General features: G+C 32.1%; 2 protein-coding genes and 1 pseudogene across 2 annotated transcripts; all 3 read right to left on the minus strand.

Moving 5' to 3' along the window:
* Positions 1 to 1,820: 1,820 nt before the first annotated feature.
* Positions 1,821 to 3,631, minus strand: LOC120180687 (annotated as a pseudogene).
* A 1,028-nt stretch (positions 3,632 to 4,659) lies between these two features.
* On the minus strand, positions 4,660 to 5,364 carry LOC120180645 (transmembrane protein 205-like). The gene is made up of 2 exons (XM_039185931.1): positions 5,026 to 5,364; positions 4,660 to 4,914 (listed from the first exon to the last, which is right to left on the minus strand). Exons 1-2 carry the CDS (start codon positions 5,362 to 5,364, stop codon positions 4,660 to 4,662), a joined length of 594 nt encoding a protein of 197 aa, XP_039041862.1.
* A 96-nt stretch (positions 5,365 to 5,460) lies between these two features.
* On the minus strand, positions 5,461 to 5,988 carry LOC120180646. The gene has a single exon (XM_039185932.1). The coding sequence runs from the start codon at positions 5,986 to 5,988 to the stop codon at positions 5,461 to 5,463; it is 528 nt and encodes a 175-aa protein (XP_039041863.1).
* Between the last annotated feature and the right edge of the window lie 9,061 nt (positions 5,989 to 15,049).

Below are 15,049 nucleotides of genomic sequence, written 5' to 3' on the forward strand. Positions count from 1 at the left end.
TACTATACTTAGGGACATGAAGAGGAAACCAGAATAGTTTATGCCAAGTAACCTTGTCGTCTTTGTTACGGATGTGATGTCATATGTCCTTGATTGATTGAGTTCTAGAAGCAAAAATGGGGGCAGCCTGATTCCTCATACTTAGCAGTTTACGAAAGCTCCAACTTGTATGGATCCTAGCCTCCATAGTCCAAAAATCAGAGTTCTTGATAACATAAGTTTTGATCCAAACGATCCATAGCGAACCATCACCCGCAAGGATTTTTTTGATCAAGTGCAGTATACAAGTTTAATTCCAAGATTTTATGTCTTTTAGACTAAGACCCCCTTTAGATTTTGGGAGGCAAAGCTTATGTTATCAAGAACTCTGATCAAGAAAATCCTTGCGAACCATCACCCGCACAACCCATAGCGAATCATCACCCGCAAGGATTTTGATATTGAGATTTGAAATTTCTTTTTTGGCTGCAATTTTGTGTTTATATGTATGCATATTTATAGAGTCGGATGGGAAGGAAGCAAAAGGAAAGAAGGCAAAGGTAATTCTCGAAGCGGCGGCAAATAGTTGTTTTATTTCAGACGATGAACTGGTAGCTTTTGCCAAATCTGCAGGTTCAAGGTAGCACTGTTTCCAGATCGTCGAAGGAAAGGGGTGTGCGGCGGCAGGGAAGAAGAAAAGTACATTAAAAAAAAAAAGGTAATTTAGAACTTTGTCCCTAAATTATTTTAAATTTATAAATGGTCCCTAATTAGTATTTTATCTAAATTCCAGGAGTTAAAGTAAAAATTAAATCATTTTAATAATTTGACACGTTATCAAACTAACGGAATTTATCGTTTAATTGACCACATCTTAATTAAAATAAAACGAAAGTGACTATATATTATGTTTTTTTGAATCCAGTGACTATATAAATTCATAAAACTCAAATGAAAGTGACCAAATATATAATTTACCCTTTTTAATTTTGGATCATTTTGAAGAAAACACTCGAATTTGTATTTTTTTATAATCGCATGAGATATCGCTACAGGGAATGGGTAAGGCATGGCATTTAGATAATTTTGTATTTGTCATTATTGTAAAAAGTTGAATTCTCATTTTTCAATTTTCGAGTCTTTTTAACTGCTCCACTAACAGATCTAACTTCATATCACAGATATTTTTCCTTAATGAATGTCAAACCATGTCTTACAGATACTTGAATATATAAATATATTTATGTATAGTAGGAACAAAAAGAAAATAAATAGATCTCAGCCCCCATAAATAGAGATTGATTCAGACGGAGAAATTTTAATTATCAAATATTTTAAATATTATTTATATTTTATTTTGGTTCTTAAATTTTATAAGTTTTTTCCTTAAAATTTTAAAAATTCATCATTATAATATAAAATATTACGTCTATTCTTACCCATAAATATCGAGGTCAAGGTGATTAAGAAAAACTAACCTTGATGGAGTCTGGGAATTCGAAAGTAGTAAATAGAAGTATCTTTTTACACAATAACCTCTACATACATGAACGTTAAATACACACATAAAAAAAAGGAAAATATATTATAAGAAATATTATTATTGTAATCATTATTATTATAAAAGTATTCTATTTCTTTCAATTTATTTCTTCTAGATGATTTTATTTTTTCCTCCTAATATTTTTCTTGGTCAAACTAGTCATAATATAAAATATCCAAACTGAGGCAAATAAAATTCAGATCACGAATTCTTACGAACTCAGCTTACAGCATGCAGTATTACATTTACAACAATCAGTATGATTGTGAGACAGAATAACGCCTTGGATTCGTTGCACGAGGCAACTGAGGTAAGCCTGACATCTTCAATCTAAAAGGTGGCTCCCCGGGCACAAATGTAAGATTTTGTAGAACATAAAAAGAGAGCCAATCCAATGGCATTAAGTGCAGCAAGCAGCCAATAAAAGTAACAAGATGTGCCCTATTCAGATTATTTGCAAACCACCTATCTCGGCCTTCCCCACCGGTCATCTTCTCAATGGCTGAGATGAGAAAGCTACTCAAAGAGCTTCCAACACCAAAGATGCTAAGGTAGAGTGCAAGGCCCACACTCCTTCATTCCTTTGGCAACTGATCATAAAATAACTGTTGAAGACCAACAACCGTGAACACTTTGGACAATCTGAACAGTACGTATTCAGGGACCAACCACCACACACTCATCGGAACAGTGATTTGGCTTGTCTACCAACCCGTATTCTTGAGCAGATTTAAGCCTCCTCGTCTCCACTAAAGCAGCAGTTAACAGTGATGTGACAGATAAAAACATTCCAGGTCCAATTCTTTGAAGCGTTGTAATTCCAGCCAGTTTCCCGGTCAAGGCCCTGGCTAAAGGAACAAAAATGCGGTCATATATGGAGAGAATGACTGCAAGGGTAAGAAATGAAAGAAGTAAACCAGCAGGTATTTTAAACCCTGTTGCAATTGATCTGTCCATGGTAGCCCCTTGCTTGGTAAAGAAAGTCTATGCTTGTGCATACGCAACTGTATTAAATAAGTTTGGAGCCCATATTGGTACAAGCCTGTCTTCGCTTCTTCAACCTCACTGATGCTACACACCTTTACTTGTTCCTTTGAAACATCTGGAGCAAGCAAGGCTTTATTGAGGAACCTGCACATTAGAAAATCCACATTGCCAGTTAAGAGATATTTGTCATAGAACGGAAAATAGGAACATTATTTCACCAAAACAAGGGTAACAACTCAAATGGCTAACAAAAGTTGAAGTTCTGAACCTTATAATAGTTGGAAGAAGAAAAGAAATGAGCAAGAGGTCCTAATCAATTACAAAAGATGCATCAACCAAGGTGATTACAGATTGACAAAAGAAACTGCAATACCAGGACCTTTATGTGAATTAGTTCATACATATTTTGTAAAACAGAAATCATGGTGGCACTAAATTTTACAGGTCCTAACATGCACATATGCCGGGCTTACAGCCTTGTTTAGATGATACGGTAACTTATATCAGATGACATTAAAGCAGAAAAATGAATTTTCTGTTTGTCTCCTAAACAGTGTATAAGGCTGTAGATATTGATCTTCAGTAAAACTCACTTGAATTGCTTGAAACTTTCAGCTGGAAGACTTACTTGGGCCTCTTCGTCTCTGGCAATTGCTGAAGATTCTGTTTTCCGATTCCTGACAGCTAAAATGAACACTCCATCAATTCTCACAAATGGACTTTCTTCATTCCCTTTTATACAAAACCTGTAAGTCCTGTTCCAAACACAAAAACAACCAGTGCAACAACCATTACAATAGCGGATATCCCAAATCCAAGAATTCAACTAATGTTGTCTTGGATGTAGGGTAAAATCCAAGTGGTTAGGAATGTACCAGCACATATACAATAAAGAACGAACCCTGGGCTTTGCACTCCTCTGGATCTTGTTTATCAAACTGATCTGCACCAAAAGCTTGAACACACGGCTTGAACCCACCTTGTCCGAATGCTACTAGATACACTGAGAAGAAGAACATTATCGCTTGAAACCGAACAGAAGAACTTAATGTGACATTATCTGAGTTTTGATCACCAGAATTGCCCACAGAAATATGAGTGGCTGACATAATCAACAAGCCTAGACCCTGTAAGCCATTCCGAATCAATTCATCACGGAAAACATCTAGCAAGTACTCTAATCAATTACTAAAACAGTTAAAAATAACCTCGAACACCACTGCAGGACATGGCCTTCAATTAATTTTCATGTTCAAAGCTGCTGCTTCCCCATGGTTACCCCAATGATAAAAGCAAAGTCGAGCAACAGGATGCTCAAGTACAACTGTACAAGTAGATAGTATTGTTGTTTCCTCGGTCTTGAATTGTACTTCAAAGCTTTGTTTGAGCATGGCAAGCAACTTTACTATTTGAGAATCGTGGAGCTCATTCATTCATAATGGTTTATGAGTTCAAGTGAGCTTGAGGCAGGATTTCTGTACCCAAGCATAGATTCAACTCTTTGTTTCTGTTAATGAGTTTACAGTTTTTAAATACATAAGAAGCAATTAAACATATGCGGTATGGAAATAAGTTTGGATTAAAGATTTTCTTTTCTTTCGAAATGTTTTATTAGGCTCTTATACTTTAATTCGTTTATCTCGATAATGTTCAGAAAACAAATTCCATGGGAGTAGAAAGATTGCATTTTAATATGGTAAAAGTTATGTTTCACTAGAATTCCAGATGGCATTTGCAGTTTTAGTTAAAAGTGAAATGAAATAGACTAGCTTTCTATGTATATTATCTTATCCTTTTTAATTAAATTTCAGGGCAAATTACAAGATTTTTCACTTAAATTTCAGTTGTTTTCATTTTCATCATTAACTTTTAAAAATCTATATTTTAGTTAGTAACAGTTGGCTGCATGATATAATATGTTAACAAAAAATAATTTTTAATTTGATTTGTAAATTTACATATAAAAAAGAAGATTGATGGAATTAAGACATATCATGTCCAAATTCATTCGTAAAAAACCTTTTTTACTTTACGTTGAAGAAATGTTACAAAATCCCAACATCCTATAGAATATCTTTAGGTCCTACCCTACATGAGTATATATATTATTAAGTCACACCGGAGAAAGTATATCTTCTTTTATATCATAATCAACAACTGTTGAAGCTTAGGCGGTGGGCGAGGTAAACAAGATGCCAAGTGAGAGCAATTAGGGTAAGAACATTAAGAAGCGATGATTTTGCCTTTAGCTTCTTCAGCCTCTCATTCAGCCTACCGATGGTGGCTGCCGACGATGGGGATTCCATGCTTTTCATTGCTGCTTCGCTCGCCCTGCTTTCTTCCACAACAAAGCTCTCTCTTCCTCTTCGGTCTTCCTTCTCGATTCTCATCCTCTCCAACATAACCTAAATCATATAAGCTTCATTTTGATCACAATAGTAGATCGCGATTGTAGATGTAATGAATGCTCGTAACAAATGAATGAACTAGGATGCTAATGTTGCCTAAAATGTTACCTTTGTGGCTTTAGGCTCGAGATACAGTGCATTGACCAAAACCAAGAAAAAGGAACTCAAAAGATTGAACGCTTGAATCATCTCGGTATTGCTAGAGAATAGTGTTTTACCCTGCCCCAAAAGGTGCCCCAACAGGGCCAACCCAACGCTAAAACCCATAGCTTTGGAGTAAACAGGATGTATCTTGCTTTGCACCGCCCCAAATTGCTGTCTAGGTAGCACTTCAGCCAACACAGTGCTCGAAATGAACGTAACCCACACACACATCCCATAAGCCGAAGCTAATCCCAACAAGTTAGCAATACCCATCACCGGTTTCAACGCCTCGATTTCAGTCATGTACTTCACCCCATCGAATAACTTGTTTACGCTACTTCTAGCCGTTCTTTCTGTTTTCTCTATTGCCTCTGTACCATTGTTCACTATATGACACCGTCAAGTCTCAGCCGTGTCTTTCGCCGTTCCCATGGTGTCCTTTGCCCTTTCTTTAAGAGCTTGGCCCTTATGTGCTAATGCCTCTTTTGATTTGCCTGCTGTTTCTTTCACCTTATCTTTAGCTTCATTTATGGTCACTGAAACCTTGCCTTTGGCAAGGTCGAAGACAGAGGCGAATGTTTGAGTACATTTTCCAAAAGCATCACAGATAAGTTCCCCGGGTATGTGACCACCAAAGCCGGCTTTTCCTACCGGTGAAGTGCCTTGGCCAAGGTTGGGAAGCACAGAGGCAGCTTCTTTGAGAGCCTCCTTGCTAAAATATTCCACCGGTTTCGGTTGATGCCGTGGCGGCGGCGGAGGTGACGAGATAGAGACTTTGGTGCCACGTTGGCCACCTTTATCATATTCAACGACTACAACTGTATGCCCTTCTTTCCGTCTAACATCTTGCCTTTGTGGGGAAGGCGACCATATTCCAGCAGCTGTCAATGAAGTCGCTACAAGACTCAAGGCCAAAATGTTGATCATCTCTCTTTCTCTTCGAATCTTTGCCGTGGTTATGGGATGTTTTTTTTTGTTATGGAGATTTTAAGAATTGAAAGATATAATCCACGTTGCATGTAGCAAGCAATCGAGAAACCGACACGTTCGCACTGACTCGGCCACGTTGTTTTCTACGTGGCGGCAATTCAGGGCATCGTTGGACCTTTTAAACAACTTATCTTGTAAACATCAGAGAGTTCGAGAGCAGTCCCTCAGGCCTAAAGTATCGTTGGAAACGAAAGCTATAGAAGGTACCTTTAACCCCAGTGAGCAGCAGTGACGGTCGTCAATTAAAATTACAATTTTTTAGATATTATAAAATGGTTTTATATATACTGATATATATTTGAAGTGACTATCCATGAAAGTAGCATGGAATTTGAGTGAAATGTGAAGTTACCAAACTGTATTGTATTGTAGATGCAGAATTGGTTTAGGCTGAAGAGAGTGTCTGCCGAATTAATTTCTTGAGATCCGCAAGCCGTTGCGGATTGAAGCTGGCTGAATTTTCTGCAGTCACAGCCTAGCTTGTTGAAGAATCGGGTAAAAAAAGCAGAAGAACATAATAATTTTAACGAGGTTCAGCAATGTGCTTACGTACTCGGTGCCTAGGCGGCACTAGAAATTTTATTCAATATTTACAAAAATAACATGTACAAAAAATTTGAGCCATACCTGAATATTTATGAGTCATACCTTACATAACTGATACATGTAGTTTTGGGGAAGTAGAATTCTTGTTTCGATTTTTAAAATGGGGAGAGAGTCCTCATCTTTTTTAAGGACCTTTCTGTACAAGAAGATTACCCTAATTCAAATTCTATTTAAAATTTAAATTAGAGATAAATTAAGAATTTATCCTAAATTAACTAATAAATTATTTACAAATAATAAATAAATCTTATATGTGATTTACGGAACCTATAATAAATATTTGAATATTTTCCAATTTTATATTTTTCTTTCATAAGGAATGTCCAGATTGTTATATTGTAGTCATTTACGAATATATAAATCAGGGACGGAGATATAAATCAGGGAATGATACAAATTTTTATGTTAAAATGAGTAAAGATATACATTTTAAAGAAGAGATGAATTTATAAAATTTAAAGGACGAAAATAAATTTTTAATTAAAAAATAATAAAAATATATAAAAATTTAAAAGTTGTATAGAGACGACCGCCACCTCCTAAATTCATCTCTGATATGAATCTACAAACCACATTAAGATTTGTCACTCGTAAAGACCCCAAATGTCATTATAACCATAGAAAATGGATGTGAAGGTTTTTATTGGATGCCAGGATAAACATGTCGGGTGTGATTTGCAAGTTGACAAACTTCACAAAGAAATGAGTTGAAATTCAAAAAGGTTTGATTGAAAATTAGTCACAAAGTTCAAATTACGAGTGAGTTCTCTGATAAAAATCATATTGCAACCTAATTTTGGAACATAAAGGATAGATGAGAGAAGAAGGCTATTTATCAATTTAATGGATCTGATTTCTTCCACTTTTGAGAGTGATCCATATGCTATTCAGACTGTAGAGAGGCTTGATTGAGGGATGAACGTGTGAAAAATATTAATATCTCCAGTAATGTGATTTGAAGCTCTAAAATCAACTATCCAAGACTTAACTTGCTAGTTTGTATAATATCTGCAGAAGAAGAAAAAATACATTGATGTGCTAGCATGTTAGTATGTTGTTCAAAGGAGGGTGACAGTTTCCCAAATAGCTTTTGTAATACTTTTGCTCTTTAGTGAATGGATTGTATTAGGTGTTGGTGTTGAAAACATTAGCCACATGTCCCTGACTTGGCGTGCTTTGGGTAGGTCTTCAATCAGTAGGTTTTCCATGTTATACTAGGGCTACGAATCTAACTTTGACGCATGTTATTTTTGGTGAAAAAAGAGTTTTTTTATATCATTATGTGGCAGAACATAACTAGAATCCCAAGATTATTAGGTTTCTTGTTTCCTAAGACTTAAATTTTATTTTCATTGTACAGCGGAGAAGAAAATTTTGAAATTGAACCCTGATTAACAACCTTTTTCTTCTCTTGCAACTACCACGGCAGCAAATAAAGGCCCTCCTTGAAAATATTGGTTCCTCCTGTTCTGATAAATTATTCATGTAGAAATCAGTAGAGAACGTGTATCTCTCTTGTATTTTATTAATCAGTAGAGAGAGGTATATATACAAATATAATATTGCTAAACTAGGTAACATAATATATTACATTGAATATAATTTTAATTAGCCTAAGAATCTAAGAATCAACATATGAATCTGTAACAATTCAGAATGGTACAATACACATTCAAGATACGCATAGAGACTTGTACTTCTAATTTTTCCCCAAGCTCATGCTGCTGATATTCAACAGCTAAGTTGCAGGGTTTGGCTACTCTTTGTTCTTCTTTTCTGTCACATGTATAGCTTGTGACCAATGTGTCTTCCCTCCCTCTGCACTCCTATCTACCATGTGAAAGAACAGCAAAAAGCTGTTACCACCCTTGTTAAGAAACCAACTCGGCTGAAATTGTGGCAGCAAGCACTTTCGTTGAGCATCCAATTTAGCCTTCTTTCTTCATTCAAATTTACCTTTTAAGTCGTGTTTTCAAATGAGAAAAACATTTCCCCGCTACATTCAAAAGTTATCGTAATTTCCACAAAGTCGAATGAATATAAGTGATAACCTGTTCTATAAAATGGTCATCCATGTCCTAAGCTTCGAGCAAAACCTGGCAGCTGTTCTTATTTATGGAGTCATTCGCTTCATTTCTTTCGTTTTAGTTCTCTGTGTGGTTGCATTTTGGTTATTAAAGACATGTATCTCTTTGGTTAAAACTAATTAATTCTGCTTTTGATTTATGGATTATCTATGCTTCTTCCAGATGGCATAGATTTGGGACCAAGTTCGAAGGAAATTTTTACTGCAAATAGATCAGATGGAGACATGAAATTCTCCTTAGGAAATGTTTTACTTTGTCTTGTTATTTTTAATTTTTTTTACTAATAAAATTGTCAGTTAGGGTCTTCTTTTCAATCGCAAATATATTTCTTTTCTTGAGAGATTGCCATTTAGACCGGTATGATTTACATTCAAGAAATGCAGACGATTATGTTCTTTCAAAATTTTTGCAAGCTAAGTTGCAGGTTAGGCTACTCTCCGTTCACTTCTTCCATGAGTACAGCTTGTGCTTATAAAAGCTGCCTGAAATTGAACTCTGGATACCTCAAAAATTTTACTGCATGATTTGTCAACTTTATAAATTTAGTGACTTGATCCAATAGTCATAAATCTACAACGCAAACCAAGAAACCTTATCTAAATTATGTCTATCCTCCCTCCATGCTCTAATTATGCATCTATGTTAAATTGCAGCAAAATGTAGTTACCATCTTTGTTTGTGAACAAACACAGCTGAAACAGAAACCCTGTGGTGGTAGAGCTAGCATTCCCTCTGAGTAGGCCAAATTTTTTTCTTAAGTTTGGTTTAAAGTCATGTTTACATAACTTGAATTTTTTGTTAAACCAGGAAATGATTCGTTGGATAAGACAGAAGGGTCATCGGTTTGCATTCAAATGCCATCACAACTTAAGTAATCATTTCCTAGAGACTCTCCTTCTTTACGGCCACCTTTTATATGTTATTTTGCATAAGAACTTGAAATTAATGTTCTATTGCAATGTTTAAGGCACAAACCAGAACTGCGGCGTCTTTTTTGAGGTAAAACTGATTCATCTATATACCTACTACTGTCGAATTTTAGATATAGATTCCTATTGAGTATTAGGAACATGTAACCCCAAAGTTACAAACATATAATTAAACAGTCATTTTGAATTCTATATTTTTTTAGTATTTTGATCCTCCAACGTTTTACTTTTAAGGTAAAAAAAATCTCTTGGTGGATGGAAATGTCAACAAATACTCAACGCTTCAAAATAAGGGTCTTTTTATTCTAAAATAAAATATTGAGAGTCAAAATGATCTAAAAAAGAATATGTCTTTAAGTGACTAGTTAATCAAATACTGATTGACTTTTTGACATGAAGTGAAACGTTGGAGATCAAAATGCTCCAAATTAAAGAATAAGGGTCAAAATGATTTATTTCATCACACGTTAGTACTAAAATTGAGTTGAATATTATTGTGATTTTTTGAAGCATCTTCTTGTCTCTGTTTTTGGTGAGCTTTTCCTTCTGGTACTAATATGGTTCTTCTTGAATCATCATATTCCTCGGGTTGTCGATTCCTTTGCTTCAAGTGAAAGAGAAATCAAGCTTGTTGAAACTTAAATATTAATGAGCTTCTTCAGAACGTTATTTAAGTTAAATTAATAAGTAGAATGTTAAATGATAAAAACATTTATTAAATACAAGAGTTGGATAATTCCATTTACATGCATTGAGACTATATTAACAAAGATTTCAATGGTTAAAAAATTTCGATGTGGAAAAAGAGAGCTGAAATGATTGTTTTCTTTTAGTCTTTTTTCAGAACAACGATGAATATTCCAACCCCATGTGCTCTCCACTTTATTTGTACTTGGTTGTGGCATGAAAGGGGGTATATGCTTGATTTTGTTCAAGAATCAAAATATCTAACTCCAATCCAATACGATAAAAGTAAAATATTTTTGTTAGCAATCTATAAAACAATTTTACAATTGTGAAATATTAATTATGAATTTGAGATTAGATATTCTAAGATTGATATTTAAGAAAAAATATTCGATATGCAAATTATATAAATAAAATTTATATAAATTTATTTATTTTAAGGGTAAAGTACACAAATGGTTTATTAATTTACTATACGGAATTGCTTTATTGAATCTCTTACTATTAAAAGTTACAAAACGGTCTCTGATTATAGAGCGTTATTTTATTGATTCTCCTTACTGTTAAAAGTTACAAACTAGCCACCCGACTGCTCATATGTTTCAAATTTATCATTTTCCATTAAAAATTGACGTCGTTTGAGCTAGACGTTAACCTATTAATTGAGATATGATAAAATTATATTTTAATGATGTTTTTTGACACGTCACTACTTTCAAGTTCTGGCTAGACGGTATAATGTTTCAAACACTAACTCGATGGCATGATGTAAATAGACATTCGATCCGTAAAATACAGTTTAAATAGTTTTGAGATAAGATTTTACCACATCATAGTAAGCAGGTTAACGTTCAACTCAAGTGATAATCATTTTGACTATTTTAGTAACTTTTAATAGTTGATAGACTTAATAAAGTAACGTCTTATAGTCAATAGATCATTTTGTAACTTTCAATAGTGAAGACTCCATAAAGTAACATCCTATAATCAGGGACTATTTATATATTTTACCTTTATTTTAGTGAAATGTGTTCTATTTAAAAATTTAGGGTTAATTGTTTAAAAATATGATTTAAAAGTTTAAGTTAGATTTGAGGTTTAGACTTTAGACTTAAAATATTAAAATTCAAATAATTATGAATTTTATATAACATATGTGTCAAATATTGAATCTAATAAATTTAAGATTCTAAATTTAACTTGTATAAAATTTTATGCCATAACGTGCTTTGAAAGTATAATTTGATGGAAGGTAAAATCTAACGAAGGAAAAAATTTGAGTAATATTAATTAAAATATATTTAATAATGATACAAATTTCTAATATTTTAATCTAAATTTTATTTTAAAATAATATTAAATAAATTGAAGCAAACAAATATCAAGCAATCCATGAAATAAATGTAGTGGAAGAAAAAGAATAAAAAAGGTAGGATGTGCCTTTCCATTCCATGTGGGTTTGTTGAAACAAACAAAATATACAGAATACGTGACGAAGCAAACACATGGCCCCTTAACCCTTTGTGCATTTATTTTTCATTTATTATTATTATTATTATTATTATTATTATTATTATTGTTATTGTTATTATTATTAATGCTGCTGTTGTTGTTGGTTTAGACATAAAGGTTTGACAACACTTTCCACCCACCTCAGTATTTAAAGAAAATATAAGAATTAGCAATTAACAAATTATCTTGTAGATGTGGGTTGATTTAGGATATTAAATGTTATTTGTATTTCTTGTGTTTATAATTTTGAACAAAATATATTATATAAATAATTGTGTAATTATTAACAGTTTGGTCGTACAATTATCAAAAGTTATTAAATAATTACTTGATTTATTGATTATTTTTTATTTATTTAAGTTAAGTTTTTATTTTATCAGTTTGTAGTGATTACAAGATAATATTTATTCTAAAGATTCTCAATCATTTGACAATGAACATTTAAACACTATTGCATACGATATATTTGAATTTGGAATCTCTAAAGATAAATTTAAAATTTCTAAAGATAATAGTCGTCCTTTAACTACTAAGATCTTTTAATTTGTGTCATTTATATTAAGTGGGTAACATTTTTTATTTGTTTATCAAAATATACAATTTTAATATTTTTTAACTTTAGCATTAAAACCGTGAAAATTAGAGTTTATTGAAAAAACAATTTCAATATTAAATAAACTATTTTTTTGTATGAAAAATGGATAGTCAAAAAGGGTATTAAATTTGGGTGGAAATAGCTTTGGGCTATAGTACCAACTTTGTTCATAGATGGTTAAATAATGGGATGGAGACTACTTTTTAAAAAGTTAGCGGAGCCACTGGTGTTGGAAAACTTATCTTTAATAATAATAATAATGCAACCAAACAAGGCATTAATAATTAAATAAATAAACCCCCAAAAAGTGAAGCCATATTGTTAAATTGCAATCAACTTCCCATTATGGGAAGTATTAATACCTTAGCCTTGAACGTAGCTCTATTTAATTAATTATTTTACCAAATCACCCATATTAATACCTTATGCTTAAAAGGGAGTTTTTTATATCGAAAATAATTTAGGAAGACCAAATTTGAATTATAATTTCGGGCTTAAAATATTAATTTAAAATTTCATTTTTTTAAGGGATTAGAAGATAATTTTTCTCATTTTGTAGGCTAAAGTCACAGCATATCCCCTATATTCGCTCTTGCTTATGATGTAGCAATGTGTAATGCAATATTGGATTAAAAAAAATCAAAATTTTGTTTTTTTATTTTATTTTTTCTCATAAAATTAGATTATGTGTCAACTAAATCTTAATAACACGAGATTAGATGTCCAAAGTTTAAACAAAGGGTACAAGTAGCAGCCTTGCCCCCCTTGATTAAATTATTCTTTTAATCCATCACAAATATTATCAATATAATTTAAATATTTTATTTTTTTATTATATGAAAAAAATTTACCCCTCCTATTAATTAATTATTTAACTTTATTCTTTTATTTTTTTTAATTTAAACACCTTTCAAAAATTTATAATTTTAACTCAATTTTCTTACACAATTTATAATTTCGTTCTATTTTTAAAATAATATGGACTCTGAAGTAATTATAAGGTAATATATATTCATAATTTTTTCTAATCATTGATAATATATACGAAATCTGCAAACGCAACTGCTCGAATTAAGATTTCAGGAGAATACAATACCCTATTTTAGAGGTGAGCAAAACTCGACTCGTCTCGAAAAATTAAACTTTTTTAAATTTTGAATTATTCGAGTTATTCGAATCAACTCGAATTATCAATTCGGTTTTCGAGTTGAGTAGAGTTGAACTTTCAAAATTTCGAGTTACTCAAAAAAATGAAAATTTGGATGAAAATTTTGATATATTTACGATTTGGTCCCTGATTTCATATTCCTTCAATTTCTCATTTATTTTAACTCAAATTTTCACCAAATTTAAACCACGTGCCCCTAAATCATAAGAGAATATATATGTACTTTCACTTTTACTTTGATAGTTGATTTTGTATTTTTTTAATTTAGTCCCTTAATTTTATATGATTTCTGTATTTCTTCAATTCATCATTCATTTTAAGTACGTTTTTTACCAAATTTAAACCACATGCTCCTCTACCACTGTAGAATACCTATGTAACTTCAATTCTTTTTTTTTACTAAAAATATACTCTCTCTTTTTAATTTAGTCATTTAACTTTGCATTTTACTCAATTTAATATTTTGACTACAATTGTTTACAAATTATTTCTTCACATAAATTCTTTGACTCATTTATACTCTCATTAATCATTTATACTCCCATTAATATTTTATCCTTAAAACACCTCATTTGAATTATATTGTTGTAAATATATTCTATAATTTTAGATTGTGTGTGATATATTAAATATCATTGTAATGTGAAAAGAATATGAAGAAATATATATATCTTATATGGTTAGAGAAAGTCGAAAAATTGGAATAAATCCGTACTATAATACTATAAATAATTACAATTAAATTTGTATAGAAACTCAAACAACTCGACTCAAATTTCTTAAACTCGACTCGACTCAAAAAAGTTTCAAGTCAACTTCGAGTTGTAAAATTCGAGTCATCAACTCGAATAACTCGAAATTTTTTGATACGACTCGTTCGAATACTCACCCCTAGTCCATTTAACTACCGAAATCACTCAATAATTTCATATTTTGTTCTTAAATATATAAAGACGTTGAAAATATAAATCCTTTATTACCACATAAATGACTGATTGATTGTATCTTTAATTGGTGCATGCTAAAATTATACATCAATTGTGTGGACGGGTGTAGATTTGCAATTACTCTTAATAAAATGAACACCACGTCACTTTTTAAGTTGATGGTTAGGATAGACACATAATATACCTATCTTTTTCTAAAACTGCTTTCTTTTTTAATAAAAATAATTTTAAAAATATCTTATCTGAAAAAACAAAATTTATCAAACAAAACATTAATTAATTATCCTTGTATATAATTTTTCAATGATATATTCAAATCACATATTTTAATTTTGAAAAGGGAAGCATACTTTAGGTGTGGATTGGAATCTTCCAATGCAAAAGACAATCGGAAGTGAGTTAACTCGTGCGTAAGCATTCGATTAGTTGGGTACGTCCCTTTTATGTATTTCGATAATCGATTCAAT

This window comes from Hibiscus syriacus, unplaced genomic scaffold (assembly GCF_006381635.1).
Source record: "Hibiscus syriacus cultivar Baekdansim isolate YM2019G1 unplaced genomic scaffold, ASM638163v2 tig00112498_pilon, whole genome shotgun sequence".
NCBI classification, from domain to species: Eukaryota; Viridiplantae; Streptophyta; class Magnoliopsida; order Malvales; family Malvaceae; genus Hibiscus; species Hibiscus syriacus.

Excerpts from the sequence above, each read along its gene's own strand:
- LOC120180646 (XM_039185932.1), bottom strand. The coding sequence starts at position 5,988 with ATGATCAACATTTTGGCCTTGAGTCTTGTAGCGACTTCATTGACAGCT.
- LOC120180645 (XM_039185931.1), bottom strand. The coding sequence starts at position 5,364 with ATGACTGAAATCGAGGCGTTGAAACCGGTGATGGGTATTGCTAACTTG. Across the intron at positions 4,915-5,025 it reads TCGAGCCTAAAGCCACAAAG|GTTATGTTGGAGAGGATGAG; the intron begins GTAACATTTTAG and ends TATATGATTTAG.